General features: G+C 38.9%; 1 protein-coding gene across 7 annotated transcripts in view; it reads left to right on the top strand.

Annotated features, from left to right (window-relative positions):
* The window catches only part of GRM1 (glutamate metabotropic receptor 1), a 434,400-nt gene that overhangs the window by 343,274 nt on the left and 67,341 nt on the right, over nt 1-23,785 (top strand). For all 7 annotated transcript variants that reach the window (XM_040448935.1, XM_040448933.1, XM_040448932.1 and 4 more), the window contains exons 5-6: nt 16,951-17,197; nt 22,517-22,685. In XM_040448935.1, coding sequence (XP_040304869.1) covers nt 16,951-17,197; nt 22,517-22,685 — 416 coding nt within the window. The remainder of the gene's footprint in view (nt 1-16,950; nt 17,198-22,516; nt 22,686-23,785) is intronic.

Raw genomic sequence — 23,785 nt, 5'->3', positions numbered from 1 at the left:
CCACACTGGTCATAGAGCCTGCTTAAGATTCTCTCTCTCCTTCTTCCTTTGCTCCTCCCCTGTTCATGCTCTCATGATCTCTCTCTCAAAAAATCAATCAATCAATCAATCAATGAACAGGGTACCATCCCTGGCCACTGTTAGTTTTCAGATGTCTACATGGCTCTTCCATGACTTTTTGTTTCCACAGTCCCAACATGCGTTCTCCCTTTCCTGCTTAATTTATTTAGCTAACCCTCTCCCTAGTTCCAAGAAGAACTTTGACATTTCAGAACTCTAGGGGTGCCATTATCATTGCATTCTCTGAGAATACCTTCCAGAGATGTGTAATATAGCAACCCAGGCAATACTCCTTGTGTACAGCCTTCTGCCTCCAAACTAGCCTTCTGCAGCAGAATGTGACAGCCCTCTTCCCAGTCTTGCCCTCTCCAAGTCTCTCATTTCCCAGGTTCTGCCTGGGTATTAGAAAAGCTAGGAATACTTTTACTTCGCTATGCCTGTTACCTTCTGCCATGTTTCCTCCTCTAATAAGAATTTACAAAAGGTTGTAAAATCATAAGAAGCCATCAAATGTTACTGTACACTCCATTATATGGCAAACTAATAATGAAATTGAACACTTCAATAAAATAACTTCACTTGGTAGAGATATTGCTAAAAGGTTCATAGGACAAAGTAAATAAAGGAGCTAAACTAAATGTGGAAAGTCAAAGACAGAGATATTAAGCTAGCTTCCCAGATCCTGGAATTACTGCCTGCACATTAGTTGGACTTTTCACAGAACCTGGGGTCTGTGTGCTATGGCAGAAATTCAGAAAGCACTGCTTCCAAAAACTTTCCTGCCAAGAAATTCCTGTTCTAAAGATAGAGCATAGTGATTGGTAAATCAGACTTACATTTTTTTATTTATTTACAACAACACTCACAAGAGTGAAACAATTATGATTATTTAAACATACTATACTAAATATCATTATTTAATTTAAAAATAATGAGGCAACTGACAGGAAAACAAAATTCACAATAAAGAGAAAGGTTTACTGTAGTAACCAAAGTAAACTAAAAGTATAATTTACATCTATCAAAGTGGCAAATATTTTACAAAATGGTAGTATATACTGTTGGTCAGGATATGGTAAAATGCACATTCAAATATGCAGCTGGTGGCATAATAAACGGTAGAGCTTTTTAAAAACTTTTTATAAGTTTATTCATTTATTTATTTATTTTTAACATTTATTTATTTTTGAGACAGAGAGAGACAGAGCATGAACGGGGGAGGGTCAGAGAGAGAGGGAGACACAGAATCTGAAACAGGCTCCAGGCTCTGAGCAGTCAGCACAGGGCCCGACATGGGGCTCGAACCCACAGACAGTGAGATCGTGACCTGAGCCGAAGTCGGACGCTTAACCAACTGAGCCACCCAGGCGCCCCATTATTTATTTATTTTTGAGACAGTGAGAGAACAAGCTGGGGAAGGGTTGAGAAAGAGGGAGAGAGAGGATTCCAAATAGACTCCGTACTGTCAGAGCAGAGCCCGAATCGGGGCTTGAACCCACAAACCGTGAGACCATGACCTGAGCTGAAATCAAGAATTGGATGCTTAGCCAACTGAGCCACCCAGGCACCCCAAGTTTTTTTTGAAGAGCTATTTTTTTCATTATGCATCAAGAGTCTAAAGAAACAACCTGAGTGAGCAATTTTATTGCAAAAGATTTGTACGAAGAAAATGATCAAATATACAATGAAACAAATATGTGTGTACAAATAGGAAAAATAAAACTTTCCATATTCATAATCACAACAGATAAATGTTTATATATATATATATATATATATATATATATGTTAAACAGTCAGATTCACAGCAAAATTAGTTAATCAAGGCATAGCCTCTCTTAGTATCAACACCCCCCACCAGCAGAGTGGTACATTTGTTATGATTTATGAACCTACACTGACCTGTTATTATGATCCAAAGTCTGTAGTTTACGTTATAACTCACTCTTGGTGTTGTATATTCTATGGGTTTGGACAAACGTACTATGACCCATATCCTCCATTATAGTATATAGAGTGTTTTTACTGCCCTCAAAATTCTCTATGCTCTGTTTATTCATCCCACCCCATCCACCTCAGCCCCTGGCGACTACTGACCTTTTTACTGATCCCATGGTTTTGCCTTTTCCGGAATGTCACTTAGTCAGTACCACTTAGTTGGAATCACATAGTATGTAGCCTTTTTATATAATCTTCCTTCACTTAGTAATTTAAGTGACCTCCATGTCTCTTCATGTGTTAATAGTTATTTTCTTTCACCACTGAATAATATACCTTTGTCTAGGTGCACCAAAATTTCTTTATACAATTGCTGGTACATGTTTACCATGGAAGAAAATGGCCTCATTTTACTGGGCTCTGTCAGGTATGGTGTAAGTTGACTTTTTCAATGGTGATATAATCCAAGTCAAAGTTTGGAGAACAGGAAAATTTGGGTTGAATGGACACAGAAAAGATGGAGTAGGGTTGAAATGACTTGGGTCTAATAAGCTCAGATTTAACAAGGCTTTTATGTGGCTTAGCCCAGGCTGTGTAATTCTGAATTCAATTTGAAGTCTAAGACTCAACTAACTAGAGGAAAATATTAACTTTGTTTTGTTTGCCTGCTTAGCTCATCTATCTTTCTCAGGACCCTCATGTGTGTCACTGAGTTAGAATAAGACTCATGGGCTTGTGCATGTTTAAATAGTCACAAGAGCTGGACAACCATCTAGGAGATAAGCTTTAAAAAAGAGTGATAGTTCCAGAAAGAAGCCTGAGACTTCAGTACTGAAAGCTTGTTGGGACTTCTTTGCCTTATTGCTTCATCTAAAACTCTCTGACTAGCTATTTAAAGTTCAATAAATAACAACTAGTATTATTGGTATCTTTATTAGCCATGTTAATAAAGGCTTAGGTTTTTAGTGTTTCCTCCACACTGTGTATTTATACCTCTGTCAATATTGCTATGCAGGAAGCCCCTTCCTTTTTCTCCTTTTTTAACTCTTACACCTGCTTAATGGCAGTCTTATGTGCAACCTCCTGCATGAAGCCTCCCTGGAATTTTACAGTGATTAAATCATTGTCCTTAGAGTTGGGTCCGCACAATTTGACTCTTTAAAATATACAAGCAGCACAGAATTCAACATATGGAATGTGCACCATGGAGGGCTGAGTGATTTTCAAAATGAGAATGCAGTCACCACAGTATTAAATTCTTATTTGGTTAAATGAATACATAATCTTGCATTATCATGAAAATTTTATTTTAAAAGATATTAAAAATTCCTATTATTCCACGTACTGACATCTTTATCCGCTCAATCGAATGGATATGAGCCTTAAACAATTCATTTCCAACAACAGTCAGTTCACAAGCTTAAAATGGAACATAATTTTGGTTCTATCTTTTAAGAGATTTGAAGAACTTTCTCACTTACTGCTTCAGACTGAAATAATTGCCTAAACTTCCCAACATTCATTTATCACAGCTTCTTATATTATTTTTACAGATATTCAGAGCTCCTAATTTGACTAATGTATTAAATAAACACTTCATTCATATTATATTTATGTTAGTTTTTATTCAATAATCTCAAGTAATAGCTTATAGTCATCACATCAAGTTTCATTTTGAATGTTCTCAAATGTATTCTAGTCACCATCAATAATAATCAAGCCTCAGTTGGACCATGATCCTACTCCTGAGCTGTCAGTCATTCACTATGAGAAATAGTGAGATAAGGTAGAAGACAATTATCCAAATAACTCTTATTACTGCATGGAAACAAGCAAGGTGTGCTTCCATTGTAGATGGAGTTTATTCTGACAATACAATGGTGGCTTTGCAATTGACAGTAGAAATAGGAGATGTGTTGTGGTGGATGGATTTCTGGCAGCACAATGGCCCCCAGCTATCCTTACTCTTTGCATACAAACTGATCTGTGACTTCATCACAATCAAGGAAGCCAGGGGCAATGGAAATTCACCAATAAACCACAGTATCCCTTGTACACAAAACAAGCTTTTTCTCCTGGTCTAATCTAACTTGAAAAAAATACATTTTTATGCTGTTCCAGTCTACATGAGCAGTTGTAGATATACCTGGTGATTCTGATTCAGCAGTTGCAGAGGAAAGAGAAGTCACTGCTGCCTTCACTTGATAGTTTTGAGATCTTTCAGGGGGCACAACTGAAAAATCAATGCCAAATGTTCTTAGAGAAGATGCTTTTAATGGGTTTCCTGTTGACCTCACCACTAGAAGCAGCTGTCATATTTGATCAATGTGGCAGTGTCATGCTGATCAATCTCTTCCCTGGTTTATCCTTCCCAAATATTTCTGAGCATATACAGGGTGAATGTATAAGCCTTGGTTCCAGTGCTCATTTCTCACCAAAATAATCCCTACATTGGCTTTCTTATCCCTTGTTAAGGATGGAATTAATCTCCACTTCTGCCTTTTTGTTTCTAGCTATGAAAGAAATCAGCAAAGGGGGACTAATGCCATATTTTTAATCTCACCCAGAGTACTGTGACAGCACAGTGTGCCTTGGGTTAAGGAAAAGGAGGCTTCCTCTTTTTATGCTGAGTTCATTTGAAGAATATTGCAGAATATCAGTCCTCAAAAAAGTACAATACTTTGAATGCACTCATGTAGCTATTTAACCCAATGCATGTGCAAGAACATACAAGGGAATATGTGTGCGTGCATGCGCGTGCACACACACATACACACACACACACACACACAAATACACACACAGTGAGAAAGAGTTCTACTATCGCTCAATTTTACACCTAAATCCTGGATTATTGTCAAATTACATGAGCTTCGGTATAAATCTAGTATTTCAGCCTAGACTTCTCCTACCTTTATGATGAGGTTAAGGTATCCATTGCTCATTACTTCAATCTAGCCTTGGTAATGACTAATGCTGTCCATTATTTCTGCTATCTCGATTTTTAACCTTAGTGGTTAGTGTGCTCCTCCTTGTCTCTAGATTTGGACACTTTTTTATATGGTTTTGAGAATCAAATAGATTCATTAAGGGGTGGTGAGGCACATATACCTCATCTAAATTCCAAGTCCTAATTGAAAATAATTGGTTTTGTTACACAAGAAAAAGTCCACTTTGGGTACAAAAATGAGCAAGGAATAAGTATAGACAAAGAATCATCTTGACCACATTTGTGTTTGTTTAATATACCCTTATCTAAGAATAACTAGAAGCCATGAGGGAAAAATCTTGATATGTTGCCCAATTACTTCAGTAGAACTGAATCCCATGATTGAGGCATCATCCAAAAATGGTGTAGCACCTGGCATCCTAAAAAGCAAAATTCCCATAAAGCACTAAAAAAGTCCCACAGTCAACAGAAATACTGGCCCAGCAGTGCTACATTCCATATGTTCCTCCAATGCATTTTTGATGAGTGTGTTTTGATAAGCTTGAGCAAGGTCAGTTTGCAAACACCTGACCCCAGTAGTTTAGGTTAGCAGTCTAGGTTAACTACAGGCACAGAGCATGCATGCTGCTTGAGAGAGTTCGTTATGGTACAGTAGAGCTTCCTCTAAGTTTGTTCTTATCCTGTGACTTCCAAACTGTTGTTACCAACCAAGATGATATGCCTGCTTCAAGAGCCACTTGTTTAATTAGATTTTTAAGTTAACCTCTATGGCTAAGTACACTGCCAGCTAAGTGCATGGACAACAACTGTGTCCAGAAGGATTGACCCTGGAATAGTCTGGGAACTCAGATAAAACCTTGGGAAATTAGTTAATAGTTTCTTGTGACTAGGTCAGTCTGAAGGTCATAGAACCTAGAATATTGATTTTTAGTGGTGTGTTTCTTATCAAACAATTTTTGTCTGTTGTCTTTATGTAGTAAATGTATGGAACATCTATATGAAAGGGCCTTGCAAGACATTCTGCCTCTATATCAACATGTTCCATGTGAAATAAATCATGGTGACCTCACCGTGTGATGAAATATGTGGAAGTTCTCTTTATAGATTACATAATCTACAGTCAAGGGCAAATTTTATTTTGCACACACAAACATTTATCAATGTGGTGGCAATGCCACATCTTTCCATGAGCCTGCTTAGTACAGTATCCTGTACTTAGATTACATCGAAGCAAGAGACAGAAACATAACACTTAAGAGCAAGAACTCTGGAATCATACCAGTTGAGTGTCAGGCCAGTCACCACCATTATCCGGTTATATGATCTTGGACAAGTCATTCGACCCACCAGTGCCTGGATTTTCTGTTAGTAAGCTGGACATAATAATATCACCAATTTCATAAGTCACTGTGAGATGGATAAGATAATATATAAAGAGCACCTGATTAAGTTCCTGTCACATAGCAAGCATTTGATCATGTTATCTCTTTGTACCTGGTGCCAGATCAGGTTTGGTGCTAATTCTTGCACATTTTTAAAAACAAATAAAATTTGTAGTTTAGAAAAGTTTTAAAGAAAAGTTGAGAATTTATATCAGGGAGTTCTTAAACACACTACATTCAGTTTCTACTGTTGTGAAATTTCATAGTGCTATGTTACTTTTGCCAAAATTAATGAGCCAACATTGGCACAGTATTATTAACTAAACTCCGTATTTTTTCATATTTCACCAGTTTTCTTTTTTTGCTCCAACATCACATCCAGGATATAACATTATATTCTTTTATCTTGTCTCCTTAGACTCCTCTCAGTTGTGACAATTATTGAAGATCTCTTGTTTTCGATGACCTTGACAGTTTTTAGTTCTAGTCATGTATTTTGTAGAGTGTTCCTAAAGCTGAGTTTGGTTGATGTATTTCTCATAGTCAGACTGGAATTATGAGTTTGGGGAGGAAGACCACAGAGGTGATGTGTCTTTCTTCATACAACATAATAAGAAGTAAACCTTACGCGGGGGTGGGGGGCGCCTGGGTGACTCAGTTGGTTAAGCACCCAACTTTGGCTCAGGTCATGATCTCACGGTTCATGTGTTTGACCCCGTGTCAGGCTCTGTGCTAACATATCAGAGTCTACAGACTGCTTCAGATTCTGTGTCTCCCTTCCTCTCTGCCCACCCCCCCCACTCTGTCTTTCTCTCTCAAAAATAAATATTAAAAAAAAAAGATTACACTCTATCTATCAATTTATTACCAATGATGTTAACATTGATCATCTGGTTAAGGAAGTGTTTACCACATCTTTTTATACCCCTTTTAATGCTGTACTCTTTGAAACCAATTCATTAAGTGTATACCACACTTAAAATATGTGAAATTATTCTCCACCTTCTTGAGGGCAGGGTATAATTTTTTTAGAATTCTTCTCCCCCATTTATTTTTTTAAATTTAATAATTTATGTATATGAGCATGGACTTCTTTTTTTAATGTTTATTTATTTTTGAAAGAGAGGGAGAGAGAGAGAGAGAGAGAGAGAACACAAGTGGGGAAGGGCAGAAAGAGAGGGAGACAGAATCTGAAGCAGGCTCCAGGCTCTGAGCTGTCAGCACAGAGCCCAACGCGGGGCCTGAACTCAACTACGAGATCTTGATCTGAGCTGAAGTCGGAGGCTCTGCCGACTGAGTCACCCAGAAGCCCAGGGCACAGACTTCTGAGTATATTTTATACTTTGGGTTATAATTCAATACTATATTATTTATTTTGTTGCTTAAATGGTTTAGCTCTGGGAAAGACATTTGGGTGGTCTTTCACTTGGCTCTAGTATCCCTCTGACATATATATGTCTTGTTTTGTTTTTTAAGTATTTCCTTACTTTATGGTACTACAATATGCTCTAGGCTCATCTTGTGTATTTCCTGCCCCAGCCCTACAATTGTTTATTTCTCCAAAAGAGTCCTGATTCCTTTTATTAGAGAATGGTATTAGAAACCAAGATCTGGTATTAGAAACCAAGCACTGGGTATCTTGTTGCTATTGGGGTCTTAATGTTTCAGCCCACTGAGCTGGGAAATATATGTACACCAGTCCACACTTAAATATATGTGTATACTTTTTTCTATATAAACTTATCAACATCTATATTAAGCTAAACTTAAATTCATCCTGATGCCTTCAGTATGATTCTGGTACCACATGGTTTATTTATACAGAGGCTTATCTATAACCTCTGACTCCAACTGTGATAAAATTGGCTTCTGCCATACACTTGTTTATTTGTTCAACCTTGGTACATGTACAGCTATTTCAGAATTGTTAACTTATGCTCCATGAGAAACAATTTGGCCAGTGAGTATAGTCTTTATATTCCATTTCTGAATATAATTTTAATAGATTCAGATCAGCCCTGCGGCCTCTCAAGGAGGTCCTTCTTATAGAATCTATATTTGGCATTCTTGTTTCTATAAATATGCCCTTCATAACCCGAGCAGAGCAGTTGACATCCAAGAAGATTTGCATAAAGTCTGTACCCTGTATTGATTTTAGTAACAGACTCTGTTAAGAATTCTTTTCCTATGTGCTCTCGACAACATTAATCTTAGAAACTGCTCTTCTAATTTCTGTGACACATATTGACTAAAGTCTCACTAGCCATGAGTTCTTACTGGGGCATTAGGAATTCCAAACTCAATTCTTTTAAGAAATGCTCTTGGGAGACACTACATAAAAAGCAATATACCACTCAAGAAATCCCAATAATTGCAACTTTGGGACAGATAGTGTTGTTATCTACACAGACTGTTGTCTACTTAAAATATCAACATAAAATATCCAGTAATAGTGACCTGGGAAGGTGAACCCTGGATTAAAATACATATATTTCATTCTTAGGTGGTACAGGTAGGGTAATAAGCCTTATGACCTATATTTAAACCCCAGAGTCTGTTTAGAACATGATAAGCTTCTATTCCAGGCTCCCAACTTATCCACTTGGGATATGAATTTCAAGGAAAAGGCTGAAGAATATGAAATTCTTTAATATGTCCCAAAGTATACATTTTTATGTATGGTATTTTGTCCATTTATAGATACTGTATTATATTAATAAGAAGTCAATTATAAAAGTATAATTAAAATGCTAATGTCATACAATTTTATGGTTTTGTTTTTATAATAAATAAGACTCAATATTGGCTAACAGAAAATGCTATGTTGGGCCCTAATTAAATAAGTCAGAGGTCAGTGGAATATTCACAAACAGCTCTTGTATTTCTGCAAAATCCACCCTAACATATTAGTTGAATCCAAACACTGCAACACAAAGCTAGAGGTACTTTAAAAGGACAGACCATTGAAAGGAACTCAAAACAGGCCAGAATACCATTAGATCATGGAAGTCCCTTACATATGTAAAAGAAAGCATGTTTCCCATCACCCATAAAAAAGTAGAAGTGGTGCTATGAACATAGATATGCCTTCTTCAAGTTTGATAGAGGCCGAGAGGAATAGGCAAGGATTCTGAACCAGCAGGTTGCTGAGAAGACAGTTGGTTCCTGATGAATTTTAACCACACTCTAACTTCCCACGGTGGTTAAAGCAGCCAGCTTCTGTAACATACTTTATCTCTCTGATTACCGGCCAAATGCTTACTGCAGACCTGCAAAGATTAGTTACTCCAGGGGGAGTGGTTCATAACTCCACGACAGTGTTTTTTGCCAGATCAATAATAAAGGCAAAGGCACATGGCCAGCTGCCCTCATTTTCTCTGAACTATCCCTGTGGTCCAACTAAATGTTACTGACTGGTCCTCAGCATCACTTAAACACAGCAGCAATTGTCCTCATTTGTTTTTCATATACACCGCAATTATTTGAAATAAGAACTAGCTAAAATGCAATTGTGTTTTGGGGGAATTGAAGGCTTGTTATATATTATCATTAATTTGCAGGGAGCCTACAGTTCACGTGTCATGTAAGTGGAGGGTTTCTTTCTTAACAATAGATTGTGAAGGTGTATTTAGAAAAATGTCTGTACTGCTCACATATGGTAAAACCAGAGGGTTTTAAGCAATAGGAATTCAACTAATAGCAACAGTGATAATAACATATGCTCGATTAAACGAAGCTTCCTTTCTTCTCTTCCATCCTACATAGGAGTTAATTTACATTTTAATAAACTGAGCAGAAAATATTTTTTCTGTGATGTGAGCAGACAAAACTTTTTAGGGAAAAGTGGAAAATATAGAGTCAGAGGAAACAAAAATTCACAGATCCTAGACATGAACATGAACAAGCCTGGACAGTTGTGAATCTCATCACCAGTGCTCTCTGGAAAAGCATAAAGAAAATTTAGCAGCTCAGGTCTCTGAGAAAAATTGAGGGCACGTTAGTCCTTTGAGGTCATTATTTTTAAAATGACCTGATTAATCTTCCTTCAATTAATCTAGCATTTGGGTCATTTAAATATGAATTTTCTTTTCTTTGATATGTTATCAGTATACAACAACACAGCCCTTTCTATTTTGATCTGAATTGAGATTTTATCCAATCATGTATTGAGTATATAATGCTTTCAGATAGAGAGGCAATGCAGAGCTACAAATACCAAGAAATCAGAAGAATATTTTCTCCAGGAAAGTTATGTTTACCACTGTTTCCCAAAATGCTTCCTTGTTTTGTGATGATATAGAAGAATACTTTCTTTGTTTCTTTTTAATTTGAAGTTAATGCTGAGGGTCTATATTTGAAAAGGCAACATGACTAGATTTTGTGCATAGTGGTGGGGTTCTAATGAAATAGAACAGCCACAACAAAAGTACTCTATTGGAGCTCAACATTCTCTCGATCTATTTTCTTTATCTTTTCACTTTGGGCATTCAATCTGAGACAGTATTATTAAAAAGTCAGAAGGGGCACCTGGGGTAGCTCAGTCAGTTAAGAGTCCCACTTTGCTGGGGCGCATGTGTGGCTCAGTCGGTTGAGCTTCCGCCTTCGGCTCAGGTCATGATCTCCCAGTTCGTGAGTTCAAGCCCTGCGTCAGGCTCTGTGCTGACAGCTCAGAGCCTGGAGCCTGCTTCGGATTCTGGGTCCTTCTCTTGCTCTGCTCCTCCCTTGCTCATGCTCTGTCTCTGTCTCTCTCTCTCAAGAATAAATAAACATTAAAAAAAAAATTTTAAAAACTCAGAAAAAAAATCAAGCTGATTGTTTTTGCTAACAAATATCTCATCTGTCATGGGACTTCTCCAGCAGTTAGATAAAGCTGATACTTGCATGCATAGTGCCATTGGGCAGGGACCAGGTCCAGCTCTGGAGGCCACTGTCTCTGTACTTAACTAGCTATGTGACCTTAAGTTTGGGACCCCTGGGATTTCTGTGGAACAATGTATTTCTTTCCCAGATTTGAGTCAACTAAGAAGTAGACTCAGGAGCAAAACAGATGAGGATAAAATATGTTTTATTAATAATGTGACTGTATAACTAGAAAACTCAAAAACTTTATTAAAAATTAGAATGAATAAATTAATTTGGGAAGCTTGAAGGACACAAGACCAAAATGCAACCATCAAGAGTGTTTTTACACACTGGCAATAAATAACTTCAAAAAAACTTTCAAATATACCGATCATTGCAGTATAATAAAAATGAAATACCTAGGTTCCGCCTACTGAAAAACTACAAAACGTTGCTGGGATGAATTTAGGAGATTCTAAATAAATGGAAGCCTTCTAAATATGCTCTAAGTCATGATCTGGGCAGCAGTTCCATGGGTATGGACTTCTGTAAACATTTATTGATCAGTAAAGATTTCTGTGGTTTACCATATGTGAGTTATACATACCTCAATTAATTTTTTTCTTTTTAATTTAACAACAAAAAAAAAACTAACTGAAGAACAGAAAATGAACTGGATTAGGGGCATAGATTAGATATGTGGCCGAGATAGACTTGTCACTACTTGGTCCTGGAACTAGAGCAATTAACCCGTCTATCCAACTAGCAGAACTGCACAATGACAAGCCACATCTTCCCAAGGCCTGTGACTAACCAGAACCTTTGAGTACTGTCAGGTCATTGGCTCCAAGGGAGAGAGCAAAGGGAGGAGTTGAGCATGCCCAGTTTCTTGTTCTCAGTACATCAATAAAATGAATCACTCTTCTCTTCCCAGTAGGTGAGTCAAAAATCCGAGGTGATACTTAATAGGGAGTTTCTTCAACAGAAGCATTAACTGAAGGGAAAGAGAGACGTTTCTCCCCAACTGTGACTTAACTTTAGTGTTCCTATGTGTAAACCAGTGAGAATAAACTTATCTCATATAGTTGTGTAAAGAGTAAAAAAAGATAAGCTATGCGATTGGCTTTGCCAAGTACCAGTAAATGTAGAATTGGAAAAGCAAAGCATAGAAACTTCAGACGGGCAAGGGATCTTCGAAAGATAATCTGATACACTTGTGGCATTTTTTTTTTAAATTGGAAAACCGAGACCCAAGGAGGTCTAGACCCTTATCTAAGTTCCATGGCTTGTGGGAAATGTACTGTTAATGTGTTCTAGCAGAACCGCCTGTGGGTTCCAGGTGCTCATGTGCCTGGTGCAGAGTTCTTTCTGTTACACTGCTCTACAGAGTAGCCATCCTACGTGGCAGCAGACAGAATCGCCAGCCCTTGTCCCGACCACCGTGTTTTCTGAAGCTACACAGTCAGTTGCTACCCCCGTGGAGGCCCTGTGTGCTGCCTTACTCAGGAAGCAATTTGTAGCCTTTATTGCACTGTAGCAATAGGAACAAGATTACTGCTTAGAATCAAGACAGCTATTTGCACAATCCACTCAAGTAGTTAGACAGGTATTCTTTTGAAGGTAAATAAACACAGGCAACTACAATTATTTTCTTCCACTTAGCATATTAGAAAAGGTAATGGTTTAATGATACCCTAGTGGTCTGTAACAGTTAGCACACAGCAGAAAAAATGAATCATAAAAACCCCTTCTCACTAAAAACTCTGAGACTAGTGTTATGAAAAGGGACTAAACCCCAGGGAACCACCGTGTTTTCACCTTCCCACCAAGTGACAATATTATTAGTTTGGATTCTCTATTCACTGGTCATGAAAATATAGGATTTGGGGGAAACGGGAAAACCTGTGACATATTCTGTTTGTTCAGTGATAGATCCTTGCAACATTACCTGAGACAGTTGCTATGGCAAAGAAAATGGTCCTGTAAAGGCCAATTTTCGGACTCTAATGTTGCACCTTCCCAAATGCTAGTTCATACTGAGCTGGGGTAGTAGCTAGAGAGAGAGTTCTTCCTGATGGTGGTACCTCCTGCATGTGCAGACAGAGCCAGTGGACTTTCAGGGTAGGGAAGTGCATGTGCTTGCTTCAGATTCACACAAAACACACAAGCTGTTGGTGTTTATTTTGGAAAGGGGTGTGAATTACAAACATTTCCTGAAAACATGTGCCTACTAGCCTCCCGGCTCTCTGTATAATAAATATTACCAGGATGGGCTTCTTCGTTATAGATTGCCGTTAGAAGATTATGTGTCAGGACTTCTAGTCAGAGAGACAGCTGTGCACATCTAGAAGGATCCTAGGGAAAGCTTCAAACCAGCTTGACAATGATACTGGTGCATAGCAGATGCCCTCTCCTCAGCCACCAGAAAAGTGCCCTTTCTGTAGATTTCTATATCTGCAACCACATTGCCACAGGGTGTAACAGAAAGAACAAAGATCAGGAGGGCATTTGGATACCTCTGCTCTTTCCTCACTTGTAAATGGTGAGATTAATGTCTATTTGGCGGGATTATCATGAACTCATTATTTGAGCATTTATAAACAATCCAATAAATAGCAGCTAGTTTTTTTTTTTTTTAATTTTTTTTCAATGTTTTTTTATTTATTTTTGGGACAGAGAGAGACAGAGCATGAACGGGGGAGGGGCAGAGAGAGAGGGAGACACAGAATCGGAAACAGGCTCCAGGCTCTGAGCCATCAGCCCAGAGCCCGACGCGGGGCTCGAACTCACGGACCGCGAGCTCGTGACCTGGCTGAAGTCGGACGCTTACCGACTGCGCCACCCAGGTGCCCCAATAGCAGCTAGTTTTAAGGTGTATATTTCCCATTAACATTAGATAAATTTAAAATTAGTTAAAATTGACAATATTCTACTGATTTTTATTATATATGTATGTATATATACATGTATTTTATATATGTAATACATTACCCATAATAACATCAGTAAATAGCTACAGTTAGAGGCTAGCGTGGCTTAAGAAATGTGTCGCCGTTTGACCAGTCTGTCTTGTTTGCACCGGTGCTTCCAGAATAATATTGCTTCACTCTCAAAAGTGACCCAGTTTGGACAATAATTTATATGATCACCCTAAATAAGGTTCAAAAGGAAACTACTGATTTTCAAGAAATCCAGGAACAGTTACAGCCTCAATGCTTAGATATAATATGTCCACTAGACAAACCATGGCTTAAAAAATTTGTACTAGGGACACCGACATAATTTAAAAAATATATAATAAATCTTTAATGGCAGTTACCAAACAAAAACAACAAACTCAGTGGTCATAAGGCTTGCCCCTGATAAGAGAATTTTCCATGAAGAACACCAGGGGTTTATTCTCATATTTTTCTGTACTTTGCTCCTGGGTTGACTTTAATAACTGCCACTTGAAGCAGGTGGTTTTAGTATTAACTAGGACCCTTTAAGTGGCTGCTGCAGTGAAGGTTAATTTTGCCTCTCAGTTTTTGTCTGTTCTTTTTTTCTTTCTTTCTTTACTTCCTGGTAACATATCTAATTCTAGTAGCTTTAACATATAGCTCTAGCACTTGGAAGTTTCAAACAGTGTTTAAAGCCTTGTTTAAAACTCACCAGACAGAGACACCTAGGTGGCTCAGTAGGTTAAGCATCCAACTTTGGCTCAGATTGTGATCTCATGGTTTGTGAGTTCAAGCCCCATGTCAGGCTCTGTGCAGACAGCTCAGAGCCTGGAGCCTACTTTGGATTCTGTGTCTCCTTCTCTCTCTGCCTCTCCCCCACTCATACTCTGTCTCTCTCTACCAAAAATAAACATATAAATAAATAAATAAATAAATAAATAAATAAATCTCACCAGATAGATGACATTAATTTATCTCCTTTATACCCTAATATAAAAGAGAAGGAAAGGAAATTGACGGTAAGAGCCAAGGGTTCTGGGTGACAGACATAAGTCACCCTGTTTTAATGATTTGACTTAGCAGTTTTTGCAAGGATGTTTGCTTTCTGCTGTACATAACTTTCTATAGTTGTTCTGTGTAGTTTGATTTCAAAGCACTTTCTGCCTGTCATACTCTTTATTTCCTCTCAGAAAATATCCTTTCAAATGAGAAAATATTACTTTAATAAATCACATTTTTAATAATTTCCTATTAAGCAACATTGGAAGATGAGGTAAAATTGAATGTTTCCCCTCTTCAGCCTGGCCCCAGTATTTTGTATCTTATGCTTAGGGTAGATACAAGTCCTGTATCTTTTTCACATTTTCAGCTATATCTAAGTAGTTAAGCTTTTTTTAAAAGTTTATTTATTTATTTTTGAGAGAAAGAGAGAGTAGAGAGGGGTGGGGGGTGGGGGAGAGAGAAAGAGAGAGAGAGAGGGAGAGAGAGAAGATCCTAAACAGGCTCTATGCTCAGCATGGAGCCTGACACGGGGCTGGATTCATGACCTGGGATCATGACCTGAGCCGAAATCAAGAGTCAGACGCTCAACCAACTGGTCCACCCAACAGTTAAGCTTTTAAAAATAACTTTTAGAAATGTCTTATTTCATCTCAAGCTCAACATCAGTATCAAGACTCTTTACCTTCTCTTATAAGCACTCCAACCTTCTTTAACTTCTCTGCTGCTCTCGGGCTGGAACTTTAGTGTCCAGTGGCCTATCTAGGCTGGCACAAAGAGGTCATCTGGTTGGGGTGCAAGGGGCCTTGTGGTGTTCTCAGTCCCATCAATAGCTAAACTCACCACCTTTCCCACCTTCTGGCACCTGGAACACACACCATAGGCCTCCCACCCCCCAGAAACGATCAGTCTGGGTGGGGGGAGGGGAGGAAAAGCCCACTGTAGACAAAAGCAAGTTTCTGGAACTAAATACACCATCTCTCAATTATTCCAGTGATGTGTTTCAAATCGATTTTGTTTTAAAAACCTGTTATTTTTTTTTTCAACAAATCCAGTTGGTTTCTGAATTTCTCATCCATACATAAGTCCTCAAATTTACACTTCTGATATGGAGCTCATATCTAAGTCGATACTGTTCTTGTGAAACTCGTTTGGCAATTGGGGAACTTTACATCACTTTTGACACAGGTGAAAATGATTGCAGGGTTTTTGAAATTCACTGGTAAATGTTAAATGTTAAAAGTAAGTGTCTAGTATGACTTTTCCATCAAGAAACAATTTACCTCGGTTTCCAATAATCAGCAAATCTGATTCAAATATTTCTATACTGTCAACTATATATAAGGAGATATTTATACTATCTAGTTCTTACTCTGGATTTTTGTGGCCCTAGATATAAAAAAATTAGTCGAATCATCAAAAGAAAATATCAGGGCTTAGGTAATGCACAAACTGAGTTATTATAGGTTGTGCATTGTCATAGAGGATATTAAAAATGTACCGTGATCTAGGGAGACTTTTAATATAAGTTTCTGTGAGCCAAGAGAGAATAAGAGTTATTTTCATTGCTCCTGAAGGATTTCCTTGCAATATTTGAAAGTTCTTTATTTTCACCTGTATGGAGTTTGTGTCATATGTTATAAAACCATTATTGAATTCAGAAAATAAAATTGAATAAGCTATTTGCAGCTAGAATTAGTGCTAGTCACAAGTACAAGGCTTGTACAAGTGGACTTGGCTTTTCCTTCCTCTGAGAGCCCTGAAAAGCATTTGAGAATAAAACATGTGTTCCGAGACCTCATTATTGCAACCTTGGTAGCAGTCTGTTTTTGTGTTGCAGGCAATGAAAGCTTAGAAGAAAACTATGTCCAGGACAGTAAGATGGGGTTTGTCATCAACGCCATCTACGCCATGGCTCACGGGTTACAGAACATGCACCATGCCCTCTGCCCGGGCCACGTGGGCCTCTGTGATGCCATGAAGCCCATCGACGGTAGCAAACTCCTGGACTTCCTCATCAAGTCCACATTCATCGGTGTGTCTGGAGAGGAAGTGTGGTTTGATGAGAAAGGGGATGCTCCTGGAAGGTAAAGCCATCTGTTCTGTATTGGGTTCAGATAACCGTGGGACCCTCTATGAGTAGACAGATGGCAACTCTGGGTCCTTTGTTTCTATGGTTTCCAGGTGTCAGGAGAATAGATATGACTTAATAGATAAGACGATAGGGCTAATCTCAGTTGGACGTTATGTCATAAAACATTGAAAACTTACTGGTAAACCCACAATCCTGTATTCTTCCAGTGGATCCCCCCTACCCAGCTATCACCCCAGCCCTTCCCTCAGGATGTGTACAAGCCCAGGAAACTGGAAAGATGACACCTGGGTGGCAGGACCCTCTCTGGCAGTGCTAACACCAGACCAGCATCTCTCTGATTGATCGGTTGGAAGGCCATGCTGGTTGTGTAATATGCTTTTTTAAAGGCTTACTTATTTATTTTGAGAGAGAGGGAGAAAGTGAGCAGAGGAGGGACAGAGTGATAGAGGGGGAGAGAGAGAGAGAGAAAGAGAGAGAGAAAGAGAGAGAGAGAGAGAGAGAGAGAGAGAGAGAGAGAGAGAACCCCAAGCAGTTTCCACGCTGTTGGCGCAAAGCCTGATGTGGGGCTCAATCCCACAAACCATGAGATCAATACCTGAGCTGAGATCAAGAGTCAGACTCTTAATTGACTGAACCACCCAGGCGCCCCTGGTTGTGTAATATTTTAATAAGAGCTTAATATTTGAAGAGTACCAAATCCTCTTCATGTATCCCCTCTTCTCAGGCTAACTTATATTCCTGCTAATATGTCTCTTGAAAGAAAACAAGAAAAAAGAATTTTCTTTCTGGTATCGAATCTTTATGGCTTCCAAAGAATCAAGAAGCAAAGAAAAATTAAACCTAACTAATATGTATATTTTCCCCCATATCATTTTATACGCTGTTCTGCAACAGCTGCTTTTATAACATCAGTTAGCTCACATATGATTGGTAGGGAATGATGTCAGTTTAAAGTGCAGTTTTCCAGGCATACAAACAAACTGATGTTCGTTCACATGAATGTTTTTTTCTAGGCAAGGGATAATCAGAATCGCAGGGGAAGATTAAAGTCTGCAGCAGGAAAGAAAAAGGCCCTCAGCTTGGCTGCTATGCAGTATGCCCACAATCTTGTTTTTTTTTTTTTTCTTCTCTGTCTCTCTCTCTCATAAGCCCTGTTATCTTTCAGTATATGATTTTACAGAATGAGAAATTTTAGGAAAGCATATGTTGTGCTAAAATGGAACATCAAATCATTTAATCCTCATTGCTATAGGCATATCATTATCCTCTTTTACAGATGAGAAACTGAGTGTCAAAGAAACTAAAAAACTCACCTAAATTCATGTAGAGAGTAGCTGGTAGAGGCAGTGCCGTCTGGATCTGAAGCCTATAATCTTTCTGCCATATCGCCCTGCCTTTTAGCTAATCCTAAAATTGGGCAAAGTTGCTGGCAGCCTTCTTAATGTCATTTCAGAGGTACTGTAAGAGACTATCTGACCCTAAATAATTCTTGACATATCTCTTCCTATCATGTAAGCTTAAAGTTCTGTGTTCAGAGAGTGCCTTGTGGGGATTCTCCCTGTGAAAATCCAACAGCCCTGGGAAGGATAAGTGATATAAGTAATTGTCAGCAATTACAATGATGGATTTATCAGATTCCTTCCCAGCTGCAGTTAGGTAGGAGGAGATTTATATCAAAACGTGAGTGGGGTGGATGGAATGATTTAGGGCCTGGGAATGTGGAAAACTTCCAGGTGCTGGGCACCTTAGGAAACTGTACCAAAGGGAACAAGTGGACCTGGGATTCAGAGCACTGACCACTCTCCCCTTTAAGCGCCTGGTTGTAATCCTGGGTTCCACTGGAAACTGGGATCTGTACACTGTCAGATTTGGTATGGAAGCCTTCCTTCATGATTCTGTAAAAGGATATATACAATGTGCCTAGTACAAGGCCAGATGAATTTTTTTTTAAGTTTGTTTCTTTGTTTGTTTATTTTGAGAAAAAGAGAGTAAGTGGGAGAAGGGCAGAGAGAGAGAGAGAGAGAGAGACAGAGAATCCCAAACAAGCTCCACACAGCCAGCGCAGAGCCAGGTACATCACTCGAGCTCATGAACATGAGATTATGACCTAAGCTGAAACCAAGAGTTGGATGCTTAGCTGACTGAGCCACCCAGGCACCCCTCCAGATGCATTTTAGACACTCCATACATATGAGTTTCCTCCTGATCTCTTTATTTGTAAGTTATCCAAAATATAGGCACGTACTTTTAGCTGGTTTTTCCTCTGTGCAATTACATATTTAAATCATGAGCTTTCCTCTGGGTGCCTTTCCAGGATCATTTCCTCATGCTTGAAACTGGTCATCTTATTCTGTGTTCAGTTTTGGTCTCAACCACCTCCCTCTGCTTCCATCCCCTCTCATACCACCATTCATGCTTTTGGTCCCTCTTGTAATTATTTTAGTTAATCATCATGCAACATAAACCGAGTGCATTGAGAGGGTGCTATAAAATTGTAATTTACAGCATATGGATATTCCAAATAAATGCCAACATGCTGAGAAGAGACTCTAGGGTCAAGAGAAAAGAGCGGTGTTCATTAACACACATAGCACAGGAGAAGGCTCTATTTAGTATCTCATGTTTTTCCCTTGGTATCTTTCAGTATTTTTTTTCCTCCAGCTTTTGTGACTTTTTGAAAATGTGTTTTCATACCAAAATATTACAAATTTTTCAGTTTCTAAATGCTAACGAAGTGTGAATTGATCTCTCCTTTTGAAGAGCAAATGTTGAAATAAGTCTTAGGAAACTGATCTATAGGAAAAAGATACTCTAAAGCTGGCATTGCACCAAAGCCTTCGCTGAAAGTATGTATGGAAAGTCAATAACAATATGGGGTAAAACATAAAAATTAAGGGAAATAAAAATGGAAATTATTCACCAAACATTCACAGCAGGTTCTATAACCATAACGAGTTTAAAATGGAAACATTTTGGAGGTATATATTAGCATCATTGATCAGCAAGATGAATAGGGGCCGATAGCCCACAATCAATACCCACTTGGGTGTCGCTCAGAGAGCCACTAAGAAGAACATGTGGGTACGGCTCAGCAACAAGAAGAATCAGAACTTTTATTTATTAGCCAAAAATCTGCACAACAAAGAAATTAATAATATGCTCCAGGTGTGCCATTTTCCTTTCTGACGTGGTAAGGTCTCTTCTGGAAAATGAGGAAAAACTTCTTTCGCTCTCCCAGAGTCCCCTTTCCCTTTGGAGAAATTGCCAGAATTTGGATGTGGAGAAGTCACTAGTCACCCTGTGGGTGGCAGAATGTGTTTGCACGTTAAGAACAGGCAGGAAAGCCAACAAAGGATAGTAGTTGTCTAAATAAAGAACTAAGACATTTATAGCAAATAGGTTTTGGAAGCCAACTAAGGTTGACAATAGCTTCCTGAGAGTGCTGGACTGGGACTCTGAGTCTGCATAGGGTTTAGAGAGAAAGAATTCCAGAATGGATTAGGTAAGGGTGTGGGGGGTTGGAAGATGAGGAAGAGGAATGCATATTAGTTAATTCCATCTATTTCCTCAGGTCCAGCACAAAGAGAAAGAGACCATCCCTCTCTATTCTAGGGCAGCATGGTGGGAACTCTGCGTAGGTATTACAGCAAAGAGAATTCCACTTTGCAAAACCAGAAAGGGAGAGTCAGACATACATTTTTGGGAAACTGCCAAATGAGTTATAGTTTACTCAGAGTAAAGAGCAACATGGAGAGAAGATTGAAGAAGGCCAGAGAATTTGCAAAGACTGAGAGAGAAATAGCTGTGCAAGTATAAAAATGTTCTCCAGTTTTTGTACAGTAATGGAAATAACTAGAGTATTTTAGGGCATTCATAGTAATACAAATATGAATGATACAGTGATATTGGCTTACGTATGCATTTGTCCCAGTTGTAAAATAGTTTTTTTTACATGCCTTATGTCAATAAATCCCCACAAGAACCCTGTGAGCCTTTAAGCGGTTAGTGAAATTCCTAAGTAGTATAATCTACTGTTAAAATGTTAGAAAAGAGATTCTAGCTTATGCATTCTAATGCCAAGTCCTGTGCTCTTTTCATCGCATTGGAGAATGTTCTCCATTGCCCATGCTGGAAAATGATGAGGTCTGGCCCCCAAAGCACCCTCTGGCTGCAGTGTGAGTTTCTAAATGTAGATGTTGCCATAGTGTACCATTGCAGCATTTGAAATAACTGAAGTAACTGACACCGATTATTTGGATTCAGAAATGTTTGTCCTAATCAGGGAAGAGACCAGTTTAAATGTCAGTGCTCAAGATGCTAAATCCCCAACATCCTTGTTAATTAAAGCTGCTGTTTCTCAGATTTCTTGCTTTATTAGCACCTCAAATAGGTTCCAGACTTGGTAAAACTCACTTCTTTTGATCCAGTGTAATGAAAATGGCAACCGAATGTGAAAAAGAACATCAGAATGACAGTAATCAAGTTAAGAGATTAATAGTCTCCGGGCGCCTGGATGGCTCAGTCAGTTGGACGTCTGACTCTTGATCTCTGCTCAGGTTGTGATCTCATGGTTTGAGATGAAGCCCCCACATCAGGCTCTGCGCTGACAGCATGGAGCCTGCTTGGGATTCTCTCTCCTCCTCTCTCATTCTGCCTCCCCCTGACTTGCATGCACACTCTCTCTCTCAAAAGAAATAAATAAACATTAAAAAAAAGAAATTGGGGTGCCTGGGTGGCTCAGTCAGTTAAGCGTCTGATTTCAGCTCAGGTCATGATCTCGTGGTTTGTGAGTTTGAACCCTGTGTGGGGCTCTGTGCTGACAGCTCGGAGCCTGGAGCCTGCTTCGGATACTGTGTCTCCCTCTCTCTCTGCCCCTCCCCCACTTGCACTCTGTCTCTCTCTCTCTCTCAAAAATAAATGGACATTAGACAATTAAAAAAGAAAAGAAAAGAAATCAATGAAGAATCACGACTTGTTCAAAGAATAACTTAGTGAATAATGATTTGAAGGAGATGATAATCAACTCAACACATATAGGATTAGTTTTGAATAGAATAAGCAGAGAGAAAAGTGCAGGAGTAATACATTCTTTAGCAAATATGGACAATACACAGAGACTAAAGAAGGAAACACACATTTTGGAAAATTGGGAGAAACATTAGAAACAAACGAAAATATTGACAAGCGTTAGGCCGTGAGATAATTCTAGCTTTTTTATCTCCCTTCTCTCTATGACATCTATTTACCAAATTTCTTTGTTTTCTAGATCATGTCCATATTGTCCAAGGCACATGTGTTGTTTTCCCTGTAGGTATGATATCATGAACCTGCAGTACACCGAAGCTAATCGCTATGACTATGTACATGTCGGAACCTGGCACGAAGGCGTGTTGAACATCGATGATTACAAAATCCAAATGAACAAGAGTGGAATGGTGCGGTCTGTGTGCAGTGAACCTTGCTTAAAGGGTCAAATTAAGGTAAGCTGACCACAAAAGCTTTCTTAGACAGAATGAGGCCTCCTGCATGGACTACAGAAAGAAAAACAGACATTTTTCTTAGACAAGCCTGTCCAGAAGGGATATACCAGGCTTACTGTTTTTGTTCTTGTGTTTAGCTAAAATTGGAAAAACAAAGGAAGATTAGGAAATGAAATAGGCAAACCATTCGAATGTTGGAGAATAGTCCTTTGAATCGCAATGATGAGCCTGACCCTTCAATTTAATCTAGAAAGGGAAGGGACAAATACTTGAATATAAAAATTGAAACAGAAGTAAATGTGGACACCAAAACCAATGTACCGCTTAGTCATAATTCTAGCTATTGTTAAAGAGAGCAGAAGCTGAACAATACTAAATAAGCACGTAATTAACATAAAAGAAGCTGCAAGGAGCTAACGCAGAAGCTGCTTATCATTTCTCTTTTCATCGCCACGTTCTTTGATTTTCCTGAAACTGACACTGTCTAGCCAAGAGAGAGTCCTCACTTCCTAGTTATTCTGAGAAGCTTTTTTATCAGCCTGGGGCAAGTGAGGAACCACGATATTGCTGTATGCATAACAGTAGAGTAAATAAACATCAAATATCGAACATTTGGCTGGACGTGCTAGAGAGGATTCTCAGTGAGGAAGGCATGGGAACAGCGCTTCTCTGTATCTCATGCTATTTAAAACCACACTGGATGATGCACTTGGAAATGGAGTGTAGGGACGTGATCGCCAACTGGCAAGAGTATGGGTGAAATGACCTGGTAGGTCTTTCCCCTCTCTAATTTTCTGTGATTCATCTCTGGGAGCAGACAGACTGTCACATAAATGTCACACAGCACAGCTGGGCTGGAGGCGGTACCGGGTGAGGCACTGGCAGTCTGGCCATGCCACCATGCCACCTGCCATTCTCATTCTCAGGAGCTGGGGAACCACCCCTGTAGGAAGAAACCCTGAGTAGTACACTGAGGGATCTTGGAGCAAGAGTGTAGTCATGTGTGGAAGTGCTGGTGCAGAAACTGGAAAAGCCCAGCCTCTACTGGTCAGTGAAAGCAGAGGATTTGGAAGTGGTAACATCTTTTTTTTTTTTTTTTT

Source organism: Herpailurus yagouaroundi, unplaced genomic scaffold (assembly GCF_014898765.1).
Source record: "Herpailurus yagouaroundi ecotype Mexico unplaced genomic scaffold, PumYag 198, whole genome shotgun sequence".
In the NCBI taxonomy this organism is placed as follows: domain Eukaryota; kingdom Metazoa; phylum Chordata; class Mammalia; order Carnivora; family Felidae; genus Herpailurus; species Herpailurus yagouaroundi.
This window is presented reverse-complemented; position numbering and strand designations above follow the sequence as displayed.